The 15522-nt window shown below is 35.0% G+C and overlaps 1 protein-coding gene across 1 annotated transcript; it reads right to left on the reverse strand.

Moving 5' to 3' along the window:
- Window positions 1-2498: 2498 nt before the first annotated feature.
- Window positions 2499-11792, reverse strand: hsd3b7 (hydroxy-delta-5-steroid dehydrogenase, 3 beta- and steroid delta-isomerase). The gene is made up of 6 exons (XM_038284783.1): window positions 11590-11792; window positions 9765-9920; window positions 7263-7371; window positions 5218-5317; window positions 4538-4700; window positions 2499-3165 (listed from the first exon to the last, which is right to left on the reverse strand). Exons 1-6 carry the CDS (start codon window positions 11750-11752, stop codon window positions 2756-2758), a joined length of 1101 nt encoding a protein of 366 aa, XP_038140711.1. The 5' UTR covers window positions 11753-11792; the 3' UTR covers window positions 2499-2755.
- Window positions 11793-15522: the final 3730 nt, after the last annotated feature.

The raw sequence follows: 15522 nt of genomic DNA on the forward strand, positions 1-15522 counted from the left end.
ATATATACATATATATATATATATACATATATATACATATATATATATATATATATATATATATACATATATATACATATATATATATATATATATACATATATATACATATATATATATATATATATATATACATATATATACATATATATATATATATATATATATATATATACATATATATACATATATATATATATATATATACATATATATACATATATATATATATATATATACATATATATACATATATATATATATATATATACATATATATACATATATATATATATATATATACATATATATATATATATATATATACATATATATATATATATATATATATATATATATATATATATATATATATATATATATATATATATATATACATATATATATATATATATATATATATATATTTATTTATTTATTTATTTTTTTACCACTAGATGGTGCTACTGCTCCAACTCAGAATTCCAACCCTATGGAGACCTTTTTAGGTTAAACATAAACTAAAACACAAGTTGATTCAAGAAATTACACAATATTATTTTGTCCCTGTTGGTTTCAATAAAAGAGCAATGACCTGAACATCTGCCTTGCCTATTTTTTGGGCAGAATAACTAAATGTGCTGCAGAGACTCTGTAAACTCTGAATCTTACCCTGTAGATCTACTGTACCCGTGGCTTTCTGTACAAACATTTATATTATTTCTTAGACAGGAAAAATGGATAAGACTTGGTAATTTAGGAGCAGGTTAGACAGTATTACATGCAAAGTCATTTTCTATGTGATCGGAATATGTTATGAATGTGTATAAGTGTATGCTAGTGTATGCATGAGTCCGACCTATTTTACTTGTAAAGTCCCTTGAGATGACATTTGTTGAGAACTTACATAAACCAAATTTGCTTCAGAAGACCTTACTTTGACTTTATTTCACTAAAACTGAGTCAGTATTTTCCATTAAAAAAAATCTAGTACTAAAAAAAAACGTTTTTTTTTTTTTCCAAATATTGGGTGATTTACATGAATCATTCCAAACCACATATTTGGATTTTGCTAGCGAAACACTCAGAAATAAAAATGGTATTTATAGTTGGTTAAAGTATAAAAGTGTTTTTAATAAAACAAATTAAAGGAATAAGGCATCGTTATATTAATGTTTTTTGGGGGTTTTTTTTGTATAACGCAGAACTAGATTTTAACCCTGCTTACTTGCAGAGGTAGCACCCAGAAATCCATTTTCTATCTCTCTTTTTTGGTTTACATTTTTGAACGTAAACCATAGAAAGATATTCTATGGTTTACATGAAAGAATATCTGCCGCTGCTATATATATATATATATATATATATATATATATATATATATATATATATATATATATATATATATATATAGCATAAATATATATATATATATATATATATATATACACATATATATGTATACATACGCATATACATGTGCTCACATTTTGATCTTAACGAGTCCCCATCTCAAATCTTGGGATTGCCACTTTTGTCCCACCCTTTCAGACTTTACTGTTTTTGGTTACAATTGATATGGAAATCTCGGAAACACGGGATACTCCAAAAACATTCCATTTGAATAGTCATGCTGACCAGGGACTCCCTTTGGTTTCGTCAAACAAATGTAATCCGGCTGGCGCTTCAATGGCACGCTCGCACAAGAATAAAAAGGGAGTGGCCCTGTTCCATATGAGTATATGTAAACAGCGCTTGGTTTCCAGAGTTACCAGTTATTGAGTGTTAAGGAAACGTGATGCATGTGGAGACAAACACTCTCACAGACAAAATAAAACAAAAACAGAAAGAAAAACACCGTTTCCAGGTGTTATATAATTCAGAAAAAATACAAAACATCTCCACCTAGTCAAGGAAATATAAGTTGAAAACAAAGCTCATGAAGAATAAATATTTTTTATTTGCAGTCATAAAATTATTACAATTAAATAACATTTTAATATTATACAAATATTTCTATTTACACAGGTTTTTCCTTTTGACAAAACTTGAGGTTACAGACTTCTATTTGTTAAGTCAATGCATAAGGAGATCATTTTAATGCTACATGGGTTCATGTTTTTTGTTGTTTTTTTTTTAGCTTACCATGAAGTGTATTGCTCTTTAAATACAATAGTTGACAAAATAGCTGATACAATAGCTCAGACCAACCTCTTTGACTTGCAGATGGAACATACTTTCTTAAGAATGAAACCCTTTCTGAGAAAAGGAGTCTAATTTTGAAACGCTCATGTCTATAAAGCAGCTTTAAAAGCCACTGGTCATAGTTGCATTTCTGAACTGCATATTGCTTTTCCTTTTAACATATATTTTACATATTCTGTTCTTTAATATGTTTAAAGACATGCAGTACTAGAAGGTAAAGACATGGTTGTAACTAGATGAGATCGACGGACACGAGTCACAGTTACAAAAATAACCATTTCCGTAAATTGTGCTATATTTAATCTCCATGGTAACAAGGCACTAGACATATATTTTTGTATGTATCTAGTTATTAACTACAGATGAAAGAGCCAGAATAGGTCATTTCTTGTGATTAAGATGTGATTTATGATTTGATACGAGCGACTAAAAATGCTCTCACTGCCTTTTATAGCTCACAGTATTTTAATGAGCAGCAAGTCGTTCTTGATCTGGATCCTGCTTGCCTGCAGAATTGGGGTCTGAAAACGCTGTGGTGGTTGAGGAAATACTAACAGTTCTTTGGTTTAGACGGAAAAGTTCTGATCCACGTTTGTGTACGTGCTAAACACTGATTCCAATCATAGAGGGGCTGGTACTGGAAATATCTCTGTGCTTTGTCCGTTTGCACTGTGAAGGTGGTGCTGGCTACAGCCAGCGTATATCGGTTAAGCAGTGGTGTGTAGTTGTATACTGGACTCAGTATCCAGCGAAGAAAATCATTTAAGATGGCCAGGAACAACAGAACGATTGCAGGCATGCGGACCTTCCGAAAGTTGAACTCAGACAGCAATGTCATGTTGAAGTCCTCGTAGCTTTTATAGGGGGAGTCATCGTAGCAGAAAAAAGCTTCACCACCAACTTTCCCAGGATTCCCTCTCAGGGCTCGAGCTGCAAGGACATGCATCCAAGCGACGTTACCTGGTAACACAAACAGAATTAGGACAATTAAATTAATGCCATGAAGCTCTGCAAAAGATATCCAGTTAGGGTGGAGATTTTTTTTATAGTCTCTAAGGTGGTTGCTCATACCATGGATTAAAATATCTAAATTAAGTACAGTACAGTGTGTTGTGCCTTTGTAATTAGCTCCCCTGAGTAATTTCAGTCAAGAACAACCTTTCACTACAATTAAAGCTACAAGTCAAGGCAAGTTTATTCATATATCACTTTTCATTGTGCTGACTGAAAAAAAGTACACTGGAGTGGCATAATGTAGTTAAATAATTAATGAACATATATTAAAATGTATCATTCAAATTTAAATATGATAAAAATGGATGAAAGTTAAAAGTTTTTTTTCGCTAATGTGTCTACCAGCTTTGCTGCCCGACTGTAATATTTAACAACTTCTTTGGAAAAAGACTCAAACGCAGTCAGATTGGATAAGAGCCTGGAAAACAATCAAGGGTTTTTAAACTCTAGGCTTTAGCGGGGTAGTGACCCGCAGCTTTTATATATGGATGCTGTTTTGATGTTGAAGCAGAGTTGTATTTTTAGGTGGTATATAAATAAAAAGGAGAGGAGTTTTTTCCTGTTCTCAACCTAGCTCTGGCTGGATGTCTAGATTTGCTATCCTGCTGAACTATCTCCCACCAGCTTTCCCTCGCTAGGACAAGTTAAGTTTGAGTCTGATCTGAGAAGATCCTGTTCTCTAATGTTTTCTATGCATCCTGCAGCTTTTAAACTTGTTTCCACCTGGCCTTCCATAAGAACCAGGTTTGTGAAGGGCACATGTTGTTACAACTAACCAAGTTTTGGATTTTGGATATCTCTTGCTTTGTACCATGGTGGAGAGCCCTACTGCAGCATTAGCAGAGACGGTGATAATATTTTTATACAAATAACGGCAGAGAAAAATGTGTACATTTCTAAAGACGAGATAAGCCCAACAAGAAGAGATATATACTGGCTCTTTAATGAGAAGGTTAATAAGCAAAGCAACCGTGTTCTGGCTGTTATGTAATTATGTGAAGCATCTCTCTGCTTTGCTTCCTGTACATGCTTGGAGCAGGTGTTTTAGAGTCTAAGTGTGACCCTGCATGAATTTGATAATTATCAGATACAAATATGTAAAACTTTCTGAGAAACATGAAGGAAGTGTGGGTGTTACATGCTTCTGCTTTTAGCTCTGGTCTGATTTGATCTTAACATGTTGTGCCTTGAAATCTATTTACCCTGAGTATCCTGCCTTAAAACGTTGACTTAAGCTTGATTTGTAGCGTATGCAAGAAATACAACAAACTTGTCTCTTAAAAGTAGCTTTCATTTTTTGAAATGTTGATGTTTTTACCTGCATAGACACGCCCATGTTCAATGTGATCTGGGATACCCCCAATAACAAGGCCTCCCCGTTCTGCAGCCAGGTTGTAGAAGTCCTTCATTAGTTGGTGACCTTCGCCATAGATCCCCGTCGGTCTTAGTGAGCAGGTGTATAAACACTTCCCCCCCCTCACCTGAGGAGAAACAAAAAACAAAAAAAAGAACCTGTCAGGAAACTGTAATGGCTTCAACCAAATAGTAGAAAAACAGAGACAACCCCAGATAGCTCAGCGTAAAGATTTATTGTTTGGATTGCAAACTGCTGAAAACACTTTGCAATGAAGCAATAAGGGAGGGAGCCTGGCATTCTGTGGCAAAGACATTGCACAAGCTCCCGCCCCCCAGCTGGAAGGCAACTGGACTTTCACTCAAAACTGAGAATGTACAGTTGCCTTCCACCCAGCACTAAAGACTTCACGTTTAAACCAAACCAAGTTTGACAGCCAATAAATATACTACAGCTGTATGGAGTTTAGCATAACAGCATGTTGCGGGGATATGGAGAAACTTCCCTACATAGTTCTATTAAAGTTTAAAAAATGTATTTACTATGATGCATCATAATCTCAATTTCCCAAATGGGCTGTTTCAAATAAATATGCCCTGCAAATAAGTGGTTAAAAGTCCATAAAAAGTTTTTACCAGTATTACCTTTCTGCCATTGGCCTCCAGGATCATTTTCTCTGCCTTTGTCTTACTCTTGGGATAGGCCATAGTGTGCTTGATTTCATACTTTGTGTCTTCATTGCCTCTGCAAAGAAAGATAATTTTTTTTAACATGGAGTAGAAAGTAATTTTAATGCGTCATAGCATAAAAAATACAAATAATGAAGCCAAAATATGTTTCTCGTTAAGGTGGGAGTTGCTGGAATTTTGACAGAGGAAAAGATAATCCACATTTATACATAGAAAATGTAACATAAGCAGATAGAGTTTCCTTGACCTTCTGCCCAAATCAAAAGAATGTGTTCTAAAGAAATTGCAAAAAACAAAAATGTGTTGATATAACAATAATATAATGTTTTACAATTCTATGCAGAATTTCGCAGGTTTAATTTTCTCAGAATTTTTATCTACGTAAAGTGAGCACATCTCTCTTACAAAAGCAACTCAAGCTTCATTCTTACACAATGACTTCATGTTGTAACTCTATCAGAGGGAGAAGTTATTTTGTGATGCCGCAGTGCTATACATGCCATTAGGCAAAGACAACACTTGGAGCAGACAGCAGCTCTTTCAGCAGAAGCATTGCTGAGGTTTGCCACAGCAAGTCTTGACTGAAGTTTCCTACATCCCATATCAATATTCCAAATTTGCTTCAACTTGAAAAAAAGCAATAAATCAGTTTTATTGTTATGATCTCACCTTAACACAATACAGTTCATGTAAAGGTTCACCTAAATCAGCACACTCGGAAATCCAGAGACCATGTCAAATAAACAGATAATGCCAACTATTGCTCTTGGATCCAGTTTTTTTTTTTTTTCTCGATAACAGCAATATTTCTGCTGTATTGTTATATAGAGTGCCTCATGTTTTAGACCAAACGAACTGGAAGGTCAGACAATGAGACATGATATTTAAAAAAAGCTGATCATGTAAAAATCCAAGCATCCCCTCATCAGCAGATGCCTTCATTTACTTTCTATGCATCGCATTTATTTGCTTAATAAACAATACTTTTCAATTTAAAGGGGTAAAGCTACTTTTTGCTCCACATAACTTGCAGCCTTGCCTTTGGATGAATTGTTTTGGAAGCAACAACAAAAAAACACAAATCATATTTTGCACGTATAATCAGCTTAACCTAGGCTCTAAATGTATTAATGTGTAATAAAACTCCAGAGTACCGTAGTCAGATTCCCTTTGTTGAGACTCAAACTCCTCATCAAACAATGACTGTGTGTGTTCTTTCCAAAATAAACAGGATTAGACAGGGCATAAATGGGAAATAATCATATGGTTTTAACTAGCATCAGCACGACTCGGGCTCTGCGTCTCTAATTATGTGTGCGCGTCTGTGGTTGGATGATTACTAAAGAATACCACTCACAAAAACAGCACAGATGTCTTTAGACAGCATGCTATTACAAATTAGTCATTTTGAATGAAGTGGGATGTTGATGTAACCTTTATTCTTTGATGCACCAACATTCAAACTCAGAATGTTTAGTCTAGACAAGGTCGACAGACATCATTATAAAAGTGAGCTGATGATTGTCTGTGATGGGGAATGCTTATAATAATAATAATAAAGCATGAGTGATGGTTCTGTTTATACTCTAAATTCTGATGAATACCGAGGCATGTTTGAGATCCAAGACACAGACTGGGTCTACAGCAACGCTAAATGTCTTTTTGATCAGACTCTCATAGTGGGGCGCTACTATGGTGATATGACAAGGAAGTAAAACAAAAGCTGTTTTGTTTTTTATACAGATTTGTTCCCTAAATAAAATTTTAAGTATCCCTGAAAACCTTATCAGCAACTCAATCTATCCAGTTTCAATCATTATCTGCAGCCTTCATGTTGATGAACTACTGTTGATTCCCATAGAGAAGCAGGAAGGGATGGGGCCAAACTATCTGACAAAGTGGAGCCTAAATTAACAACAGGTGGTTGCTTAGTTTGCAGGGAAAAAAAAGAACCTCAAAGAGGAAATATGCTGTTGTTAATTCGGAAAAATGAATTTTACCTCTTGAAGTGATCTCCATTGAGGTTGGGTCCAATCACTTCCATGCTGCTTGTGTAGACAAGGCGCTCAACGCCACATTCCACGCACGCTTTGATCACATTCTCCGTTCCTGAGATGACAGGAAAAAAAAAAAACGTTCAACATCAAAAACTGGTTCTCTGTTTCTTGTGAATCTACACGGGTGAAACTGGATGCCTTAAAAAGAAAGCTTAATTTTCCCTTAGCATTAAAATAAATTACATCCATTGCGACTTTTTAAATTGGACTGTGCTTGTGTCACTGTACACCCAGTAAATAATGCACAAGGATTGTGTAAACATGTTTTAAACAAGAGTATTGGATCCACATGGGCTCATATCAAAGGCTCCCTACCACTTTTGCACCAATTAAATGTGGACCTCCATTGAAAAGAACTCAAGGAATGATAAGTGGAAACAGGAAACCTCATTTTATATGATCTTTTTGTCATTTGGAAATATTAAATTGGATTCAGATTCCAAGTAGATGGATGGTTCCCCAGCTCAAATGTTAATTTGTCCATACTTTAGTTTTTCAGCAGCAGATAACAGTCAGTCAATATTTAAGGGCACTGTAGGTAATTTTTGTGTCACTTGGGAGCAAATAGAACTTCTAAAAGATACTACAGTAAAAAGAGCCTTTTGTGTTGTTTCATTGAATTCATTTAATATTATTCCCAAATCAATTTTAAAAAATCTTAATTTTCCTAAATTTTATTCCATATCTACCTATACGAAACAAGCAAAAACAACAATTTAAAGATTTAAAAACTCTTTTTTAAATTTATTTATTTTTATTGAATTGCATTATATTGAATGGGGGTCTAAAAAAGAAGAAAACATTTTGTTCTATTCAGCCTGAAAAGGAAACTGAAAAACGACTGAAAAACACATCAGCCAACCAAATGGTATGCCATTTGCAATAACACAACCAAAGTTATGAAAAAATAGAGAAAGAGATGGGACAGTTAAATCCATTATTTCTTTATCGGTTTTTCGCCTCAAACCAAAATAAATTAAAACAGCATGTCTTGAGAGTTTGAGGTAGACAAAGGTTCTGAATGTCATTGCATGACTAATTTATAAATCTGGGAGACAAAAGTCTGGAAAGAGGGGATCCTGAAGCAGAACCTCTGTTGGCCCAGAGCAGATTCTCTGAATTTTTGTCATTCTTGACACAGAACTGGAAGTGAGACCAGGTGGAGCCAATTTCTCTTATAAAATAAAGTTCAGAAAGAAAGAAAGCTTCCCTTTGTGCTGTCATGAATAATGGAACAATCAGCTGTTTGGAATGAATCCTCTAAATAATCAACTCAGGCTCCATGTGCTGCGTCATCCTCTGCAGGTTTTGTGGACTGAGGCACACAAAAAGGCATGCAGCAGCGTCAGCCAACAGAGAGCAAAAGTCTCCGGTGTCCTAATTGTTGACTCAGTACTATCTGATCCCAGCCAAACACAGAGTCCACCCAAAAAGCTAAAGAGAATCAATCTAAAATATCTAAAGTTATACAATTTATTTTATTAATGAGGAATCTGTTGTTTAAATTCAGACCCAGAGTGCCTACTTTTATTATTTTATTTTAGAAACAAAAAAATGCTGCTCAATTGATCAAAGATGTCTGTGGGATATTTTCAGACATCTGTTTTCCAAGATAAGGCTGCAAAATAATACAAACTATTGTGTGCAGGGCATTTTGTTGGAACCAAACTCAGAAACACAGACCAACACTTTGGAAAAGGACAAAAAACAGACTAAATGTTTAAAGAAGCCTAAACTTTCTGGTTCCAGTGCCTCTTCGTGTGTTTTTGTATGCATTGGCCTCAAATCTTTCCTATCAAATAAATCCTATCATAATTCAATTATCACATATTGTACACCTTCTTTCTTAGGAAATCCACTTGATGTTTTTATCTGAGTTTGGGAAATTAACCAAGACCTGAAATTATGCCAACAGGCTGAAACCTGAGTGTATTGGCAAATGAATGGGTTTATTTTTACCCCCTAAATGGTGGCTCTGTGACTGTAAGCTCTTTCAAGTTTCAGGAACATGACAAAGTCTAAACAGTCAGGCTTTTCACAGCTAAAATAAACTTCCATGCAGCTTTGAATGCCAACACTTTATAATTTTTTTTAACCGACGCTGAAATATTTGATTCCTTTGAAACTGGGTGGGTAGAAAGGTAAAAGCATCTAAGACATGCCTTGACACTGTTCCCCAGAAAATCCTTATCAATCCTCTGATGGAAAAACTTTGGGAAGCATAAATCAAATCTGGACCTTGAACATTGAATCAGTCACATCCCAGTTTTCAGGAAATGAGTATAAAAAAAAAAAATAATTGTCTAACTTCCTGATCCACTTTGAAGTTAAGAAACAAGATCCAGCCTGGGAAAATAACTCGCAGGTGTGGATTTCCTCAGAATTTATTTCTCATCGTTTCCTCTTTCCTGTCTTCACTCAAACCCATATCTCTCCAGGGCGTACCTGTAACGTTGACAGAGTAGATCGTGGCCTCCGGAATTTTGTGCCAAACATCCACCAGGCTGGCAGCATGGATAACGACATCAGCCCCCCGGGTGGCCACCAACACGCTGCTGTAATCTGTGATGTCTCCTTGGAGGGTAGTCACTTTCACATCATCTGTGTTAGAAACAGGAAAGAAACAACATGTATATAATCAACCCATTATTATATAGAAGGAAACAAAATATTGGGCAGGAAGATATGAGCAGTTATACTTCTTGACATAAGACCTGATATTTTCTTTTGAAAAATCCCTAAATTAGACAAGATAAGGAATCTCTGACAAACTCACCATTAAAAGAGGGTTAATTGTGGCAACACATTAGTGCTCAATTAAGAAAAATTAATGCCATGTTCAGTCCATTAAATAACAGTGATGGATTCGTTTAGTGGTGATTAATTTGCCATAAATTCAGATTAATTGGTGTAAATCCAGATATAAGGACCTCAGAGGCTAAAGCTATCCGATAATCTGCAAAGAGTCAGAACTAAAGCGGATTTCTGTCAAATCTCAATAAAGTCAAATAGGTTTATTCACATGCAAGTTCATAGAGGGTTACTTATAAGCAAATCATTATCTACCAGTGCGACGCACAAGGCGAGGCGCCACCACTGTACTCAAAAACCCAAACATGTAAAAGTTGAGAAGCATTGAAAAAAATAAACTATTTCAGTTTGGATTAATTGAGCCTCATTATGTTTTTTTTTACACGGGTTCTTTTGTTCATTGTTATTTTTCTGATCAGAAATCCTGTACATGTTCTTTTCTTAGAACAATTTTCACAGGTTTTTTTTTTTTTTTTAGGTTTGATATCTGCTGTCCCTTTAAATGACAAAAAAACTTTAACCTCACACTTCTTGGAACTCTATTAGTCTGATAGCAAAGCAAAGAGAGGTTATCATTTTAAAAGCTCTTGAACTCCTGGTTTATCTTTGCCCTCATGTCCCTTCCTCTAAATGCTGATAGTCATGTAAGCAGAAAAAAAAATCAACTAGACTTTAAACCTTTGCACATAGGAGCTATTGCTGTGTAACTACAAATGAAACCATTGACCAGTTTAAGCCAGTTTGAAAATTCTCCTTTTTCCTTTCCTTAACAGCCTTAACACAGGGCTCACAGAGGCATTTCTCAATGGTTTTGGCTCAACTCTGATCTATTGATGAATGGCATTGAAACAACACACCCCAAGCTTTAGTTCCATCTCATAATACCTGATTAACATGAACATAAAAAAAAAATCCACTGATTGGTGCATTGATCCAGCTAAAAAGGTAATTTACCTTAATTATAAGCACTTTAAATAGAATATTAAGGGAGTCCACAGAAAGCCAAGCACAGAGGTTAAGTGCTAAATAATTTAGTAAGGAAACTAAAGCTGCAGACTTTCCATGGCTGTCATTTTAATTGGATAGGAAAAAACTACCACTTTGAAACAGGAAGTTTTGAGAGAAATATTAATCTAAATCATAATAAGGTCCCTATGGACCAATAATATGCAATAAAATTTATAGAATTTTAATGTTGTTTTTTATTTAAAAAGGAAAATATGTATTTAAAATGTAAACATAATAAAAATAGGGATATTTAAATTTACAAAAGGATGAATTTTAGTTACAGTAATGTAATAATTTCAGCAGCCTTCATTCTAGAGCATATTAGACTTAAAAACACCTCAGAGTAGCTTAAATGTTCTCCAGAATGAAAACCCAAAAGATATTTTTAAACCGCATATCAGCAACCTAAGCAGAAAATACTGAGCAGTGTAACGGTGAAAAAAAACCTTACCTGCGCCTCTCCGCTCGCTAAAGCTCCGGTCTATGTGTTTGTCAAACACCCGCACCTCCGCCAGCTCTTTCTCCTTCTCTATCAAAACATCAAGCAGATGCTTTCCGAGGAAACCGCAGCCTCCGGTGATCAAATAGACGAGAGTTCGTTTGCTTTCTGTCATTATGCAGGTGAGAGCTGCTGAAGTACGATTGAAAGCCGAAGCTAGAAGAGCGGTTATATAGGAAACAGAAAATGGGCGTGGTTTCTACAAGGAAGTTGGGGGGGAAAAAATAAACCAAGCAGTTGCCCTGACTACGGCACCAGCATTTATCTGCGTCTCTGTATATATTGACTTAGATGTATTTTGTCATTTTGTATACACTTGTACTGAGCCCCTCTTAGACAATTTCACAAAACATAAATACATAAAAAATAATAATATAAAGCCTGGAACCGAGTCTTTTTTCATCTCACCTGAATCAAATGGCTAAACGCCTCTCCAGTATGCTGTTTGTTGACATTATCATTAGATGAAATAGCAGAAAAGTTGGTAGAATAAAATGTGAAGGGAGGACAGGCTAGAATGTAAGAAGGGTTAAGATTTAAAGCAAACACTCCAATATGAAAATAAACAATCTATGGGAGCTTTTCTTTCTATGTTGGGAAGATATGTTGACAAGTAAAGATTAAAAAATATGAATGCATTTACTGGTTTATATTTTCCCATTAAAGGTGTTTTTTGTTTATTATAGATAACTGTGAAGATGACCAGTAAATCTAGCATTTGTAATGCTGATGGAAGCACGTTATACATTGTATATCATGTGACAAATGAATACCAAGCTATTCTGTGTGAGTCATGTTGAGTGTTTGTAGTGATCGTAGTGATACTGAAACAGAAAATAAAAAAAAAACTAACACTAAAAGAATCAAGTTATTGTGTCACCTTACATGTCATAACAGGCCTAGTGGTTAGGGCATGGAGCTTGGCAGAGGCGTGCACAGACATTTTGGGGGGCAGGTGCTCAGGAGGGGGGGGAGGGCACTTTTTAGCGCATGTGTAACAATTATAAAAAAAAATAAACGCATGTTGAATGAAATTTGACTTTTATTTGTAACATTCTCTAAACGTGATTTTTCAATGGAAAAAAGTCACATCACCAACAGAACAGACTAAAGCATACTTCTTTCATCTGGCTCATCTCCCTGTTTTCCCTCACCCATCTGTTCTCCCTCATCCTGGTCTTTTTCTGTTTCTGTGTCTTCCCTGAACTCTTCCTCATCTCCTGTCCTGGTAGATGTTGATGGTATAGAGCTTCCCTGCTGTGACTGGCTACAATATATTAATAATAACCATCATGACAATAATAATGATAATAATGATGATAATAATAATAATAATAATAATAATAATAATAATAGCTTTAAAAAATATGCCACATTAGTTTAAATAATGGGCTATTAGGGCAACATGACTGGAAGTCTTGTCACGTGGATATGACTTATGGTAGCCTACAAAATAATAGCTATTTTAATACCTGCTGCACAAACCACTTAAAAATAAAATGTGAACAGCTTTTAAGATTTTTCAATATGATTAACCCTCCTTTCTTGGTATTGTGCTGCAATTACTAAATCAATATACAATTAAGACAATAAAGAGATGTGTTAATTTATGTTGCCTAACAAAACCTATACAACAGAAAACGTTTGTCTTAACACATAGATTTGTAGAGAAGAGGATTAGGGCCACTGAAAAAAAAAAAAGTTAACTGATTTTTAAATTTTATTTCAGTTTAACATGGGAAAAAAGTCAGAATTCTGACTTTTTTATTGTCAGAATTCTGAGATTAAAGTCAGAATACTGAGCAAAAAGTCAGAATTCTCAGCAAAAAGTCAGAATTATGAGAAAAAGTTAGAATTATGAGATTAAAGTCAGCATTCTGACTTTTTTCCCATACTAAACTGAAATAAAATTTAAAAATCAGTTAACTTTTTTTTTTTTTTTCAGTGGCCCTAATCCTCTTCCGTATTTGCAATTGCAAACTCTACCAAAATTATTTGTAGCCTATGTGGTCGTCCTCACGTTATCTGTCATTGACTTGGGCTACAGTGTAAAACTTTCAGAATCTGAATCAGGTTTATTGCCATTGTTAGTGAAGGAGTTCACAAACTAGGATTTTTTTATGGTACAATCGTGCAACATGAAACATATAATATGGAATAGGTAAATAAAATTATAAAAATATCTAAAAACTGTGGGTATACGTCATGCAATAAAATAGACTAATGTATACACTTAAGATAAAAAATATGGATACAAAACATAAAAAGTAAAATAGCATCTTACAAGGAGACAACTAGTTTATCTGGTGACCAGTCGGCAAAATGCGTGTTTGGTGCTGCTGAATGAGACATTTTAATGCACAACAAAATGATTCTGCTTGATCTGTATATTACCTGGCTAATGGGGCACGGGAGAAGCAGCCTGTCAGCGACCGTTCCTGCTATCTGAAAACTGCTATGATGCTGCGCATCTGGCATGCCCTGCGGGCGACCGAGCGAGTTCACGTGACAAAGGAAGAGAGAGAGGGTCGTTTGTGCGCAAGTAGGTCGGTCATTTCGGGGCATTGTTTCAGTCGTTTTTAATGGCTCAGGTTTTCAAAAGATAATTTCAAAACCGACCTCAGTAAAATCTTAATAATATTAATAAAAAAAAAAAAAAAAAAACGAGTTTCAAAAGGGCATTTTCTTTGATAGAGGGCAAACTTCCTAGTGCTTTAGCACCACCTAGTGTCTATGTGTGCACGCCCCTGGAGCTTGGAATCCTGATACTCTCAGTTCAAGCCCCACTCCCACAGACTGCCACTCTGAGCAAAGACACCTAACCACACACTGCTCCCCAAGGGGATGGGTTGAATGCAGACTTAATTTCGTTGCTCTGTACTTGTGACAGTGTAATAACAATAAGAGAGAAAAAAAAAAAAAGATTAGAATAACTGGATCCCAATCTTTACATTTTGGCGTGGGGCAAGGTTCACTTAAATCACGCTCTTAAATAATCTCTTCATGTTTGTAGTGTTGTATTCGTAAAAAACAAACAAAAAAAAAAAAACGCAAAAATCTGGTTATTCTCTATCGCTACTATAGAAACATGATGTACCGAACGAACAAATCCTGAGCAGATGGAAATTTCCAGCGGAACCAATTGCGCAATGCAGTGTTCTGTAGCGCAACATTTATATGTAACACCTAAACATTCTATAGGTGACTCAACTCTTGCGTTTTTGGAAGATCAATGTTTTTTTTACTGGTATTACAGTGGTAAAATAGCAATGGGTCGTACCAGCACTTTATATTATTTATATACATTAAACTAGCAGTGAGTAGCTTCTCTGGATTATACTGTACAGTTTAGCTGAAATAAAAAAACAAAATAAACAAATAAGCAATATGTTAACATGACTCACAATGGGGGGAAAAAATTACCTAACGTCCAAGTGGATACCCGTAGCACCAAACGATACCAAACTCGATACCTCCGATGAAATCGGTGGAATCCCGTTGATGAGGGGATTTCCCACCCACCCCAAACTAAACATGCTGCGTTCAGGTACAGCTATGGAAATATGTCCTCCATATGTCATATCTCACAGTAGTTCAAACATATTTTACTCCCAAGTTTTGGCAGGCTATTCTTATTTAATTGAATTCAAAATAAACGTTCAAGTGCATTTGTACTATATAATTTATCCACACATTAACCATTAAAACCGATCCAAATCAAACTAAGTCTCATATCATGTTTTGCAATATACAGAAAAAGTAGTTTCGGGAATGGAAATTATTTGTTAACTGGATAAACAAAAAAAAAAACAAAAAAAACACCTTGCAATAATTTTCTTCATTCAAAATAATTTAAGCTAATTGATAACCCTTGAGGTAAGAACA

Source organism: Cyprinodon tularosa, unplaced genomic scaffold (genome assembly GCF_016077235.1).
Source record: "Cyprinodon tularosa strain WSP-4 unplaced genomic scaffold, ASM1607723v1 ctg105, whole genome shotgun sequence".
Classification (NCBI taxonomy): Eukaryota; Metazoa; Chordata; class Actinopteri; order Cyprinodontiformes; family Cyprinodontidae; genus Cyprinodon; species Cyprinodon tularosa.

Coding starts and splice junctions, on each gene's coding strand:
- hsd3b7 (XM_038284783.1), bottom strand. CDS start 11,752: ATGACAGAAAGCAAACGAACTCTCGTCTATTTGATCACCGGAGGCTGC. Junction 9,921..11,589: donor TAGCGAGCGGAGAGGCGCAG/GTAAGGTTTTTT, acceptor TTTCTAACACAG/ATGATGTGAAAGTGACTACC. Junction 3,166..4,537: donor ACATGGGCGTGTCTATGCAG/GTAAAAACATCA, acceptor TTGTGTTACCAG/GTAACGTCGCTTGGATGCAT.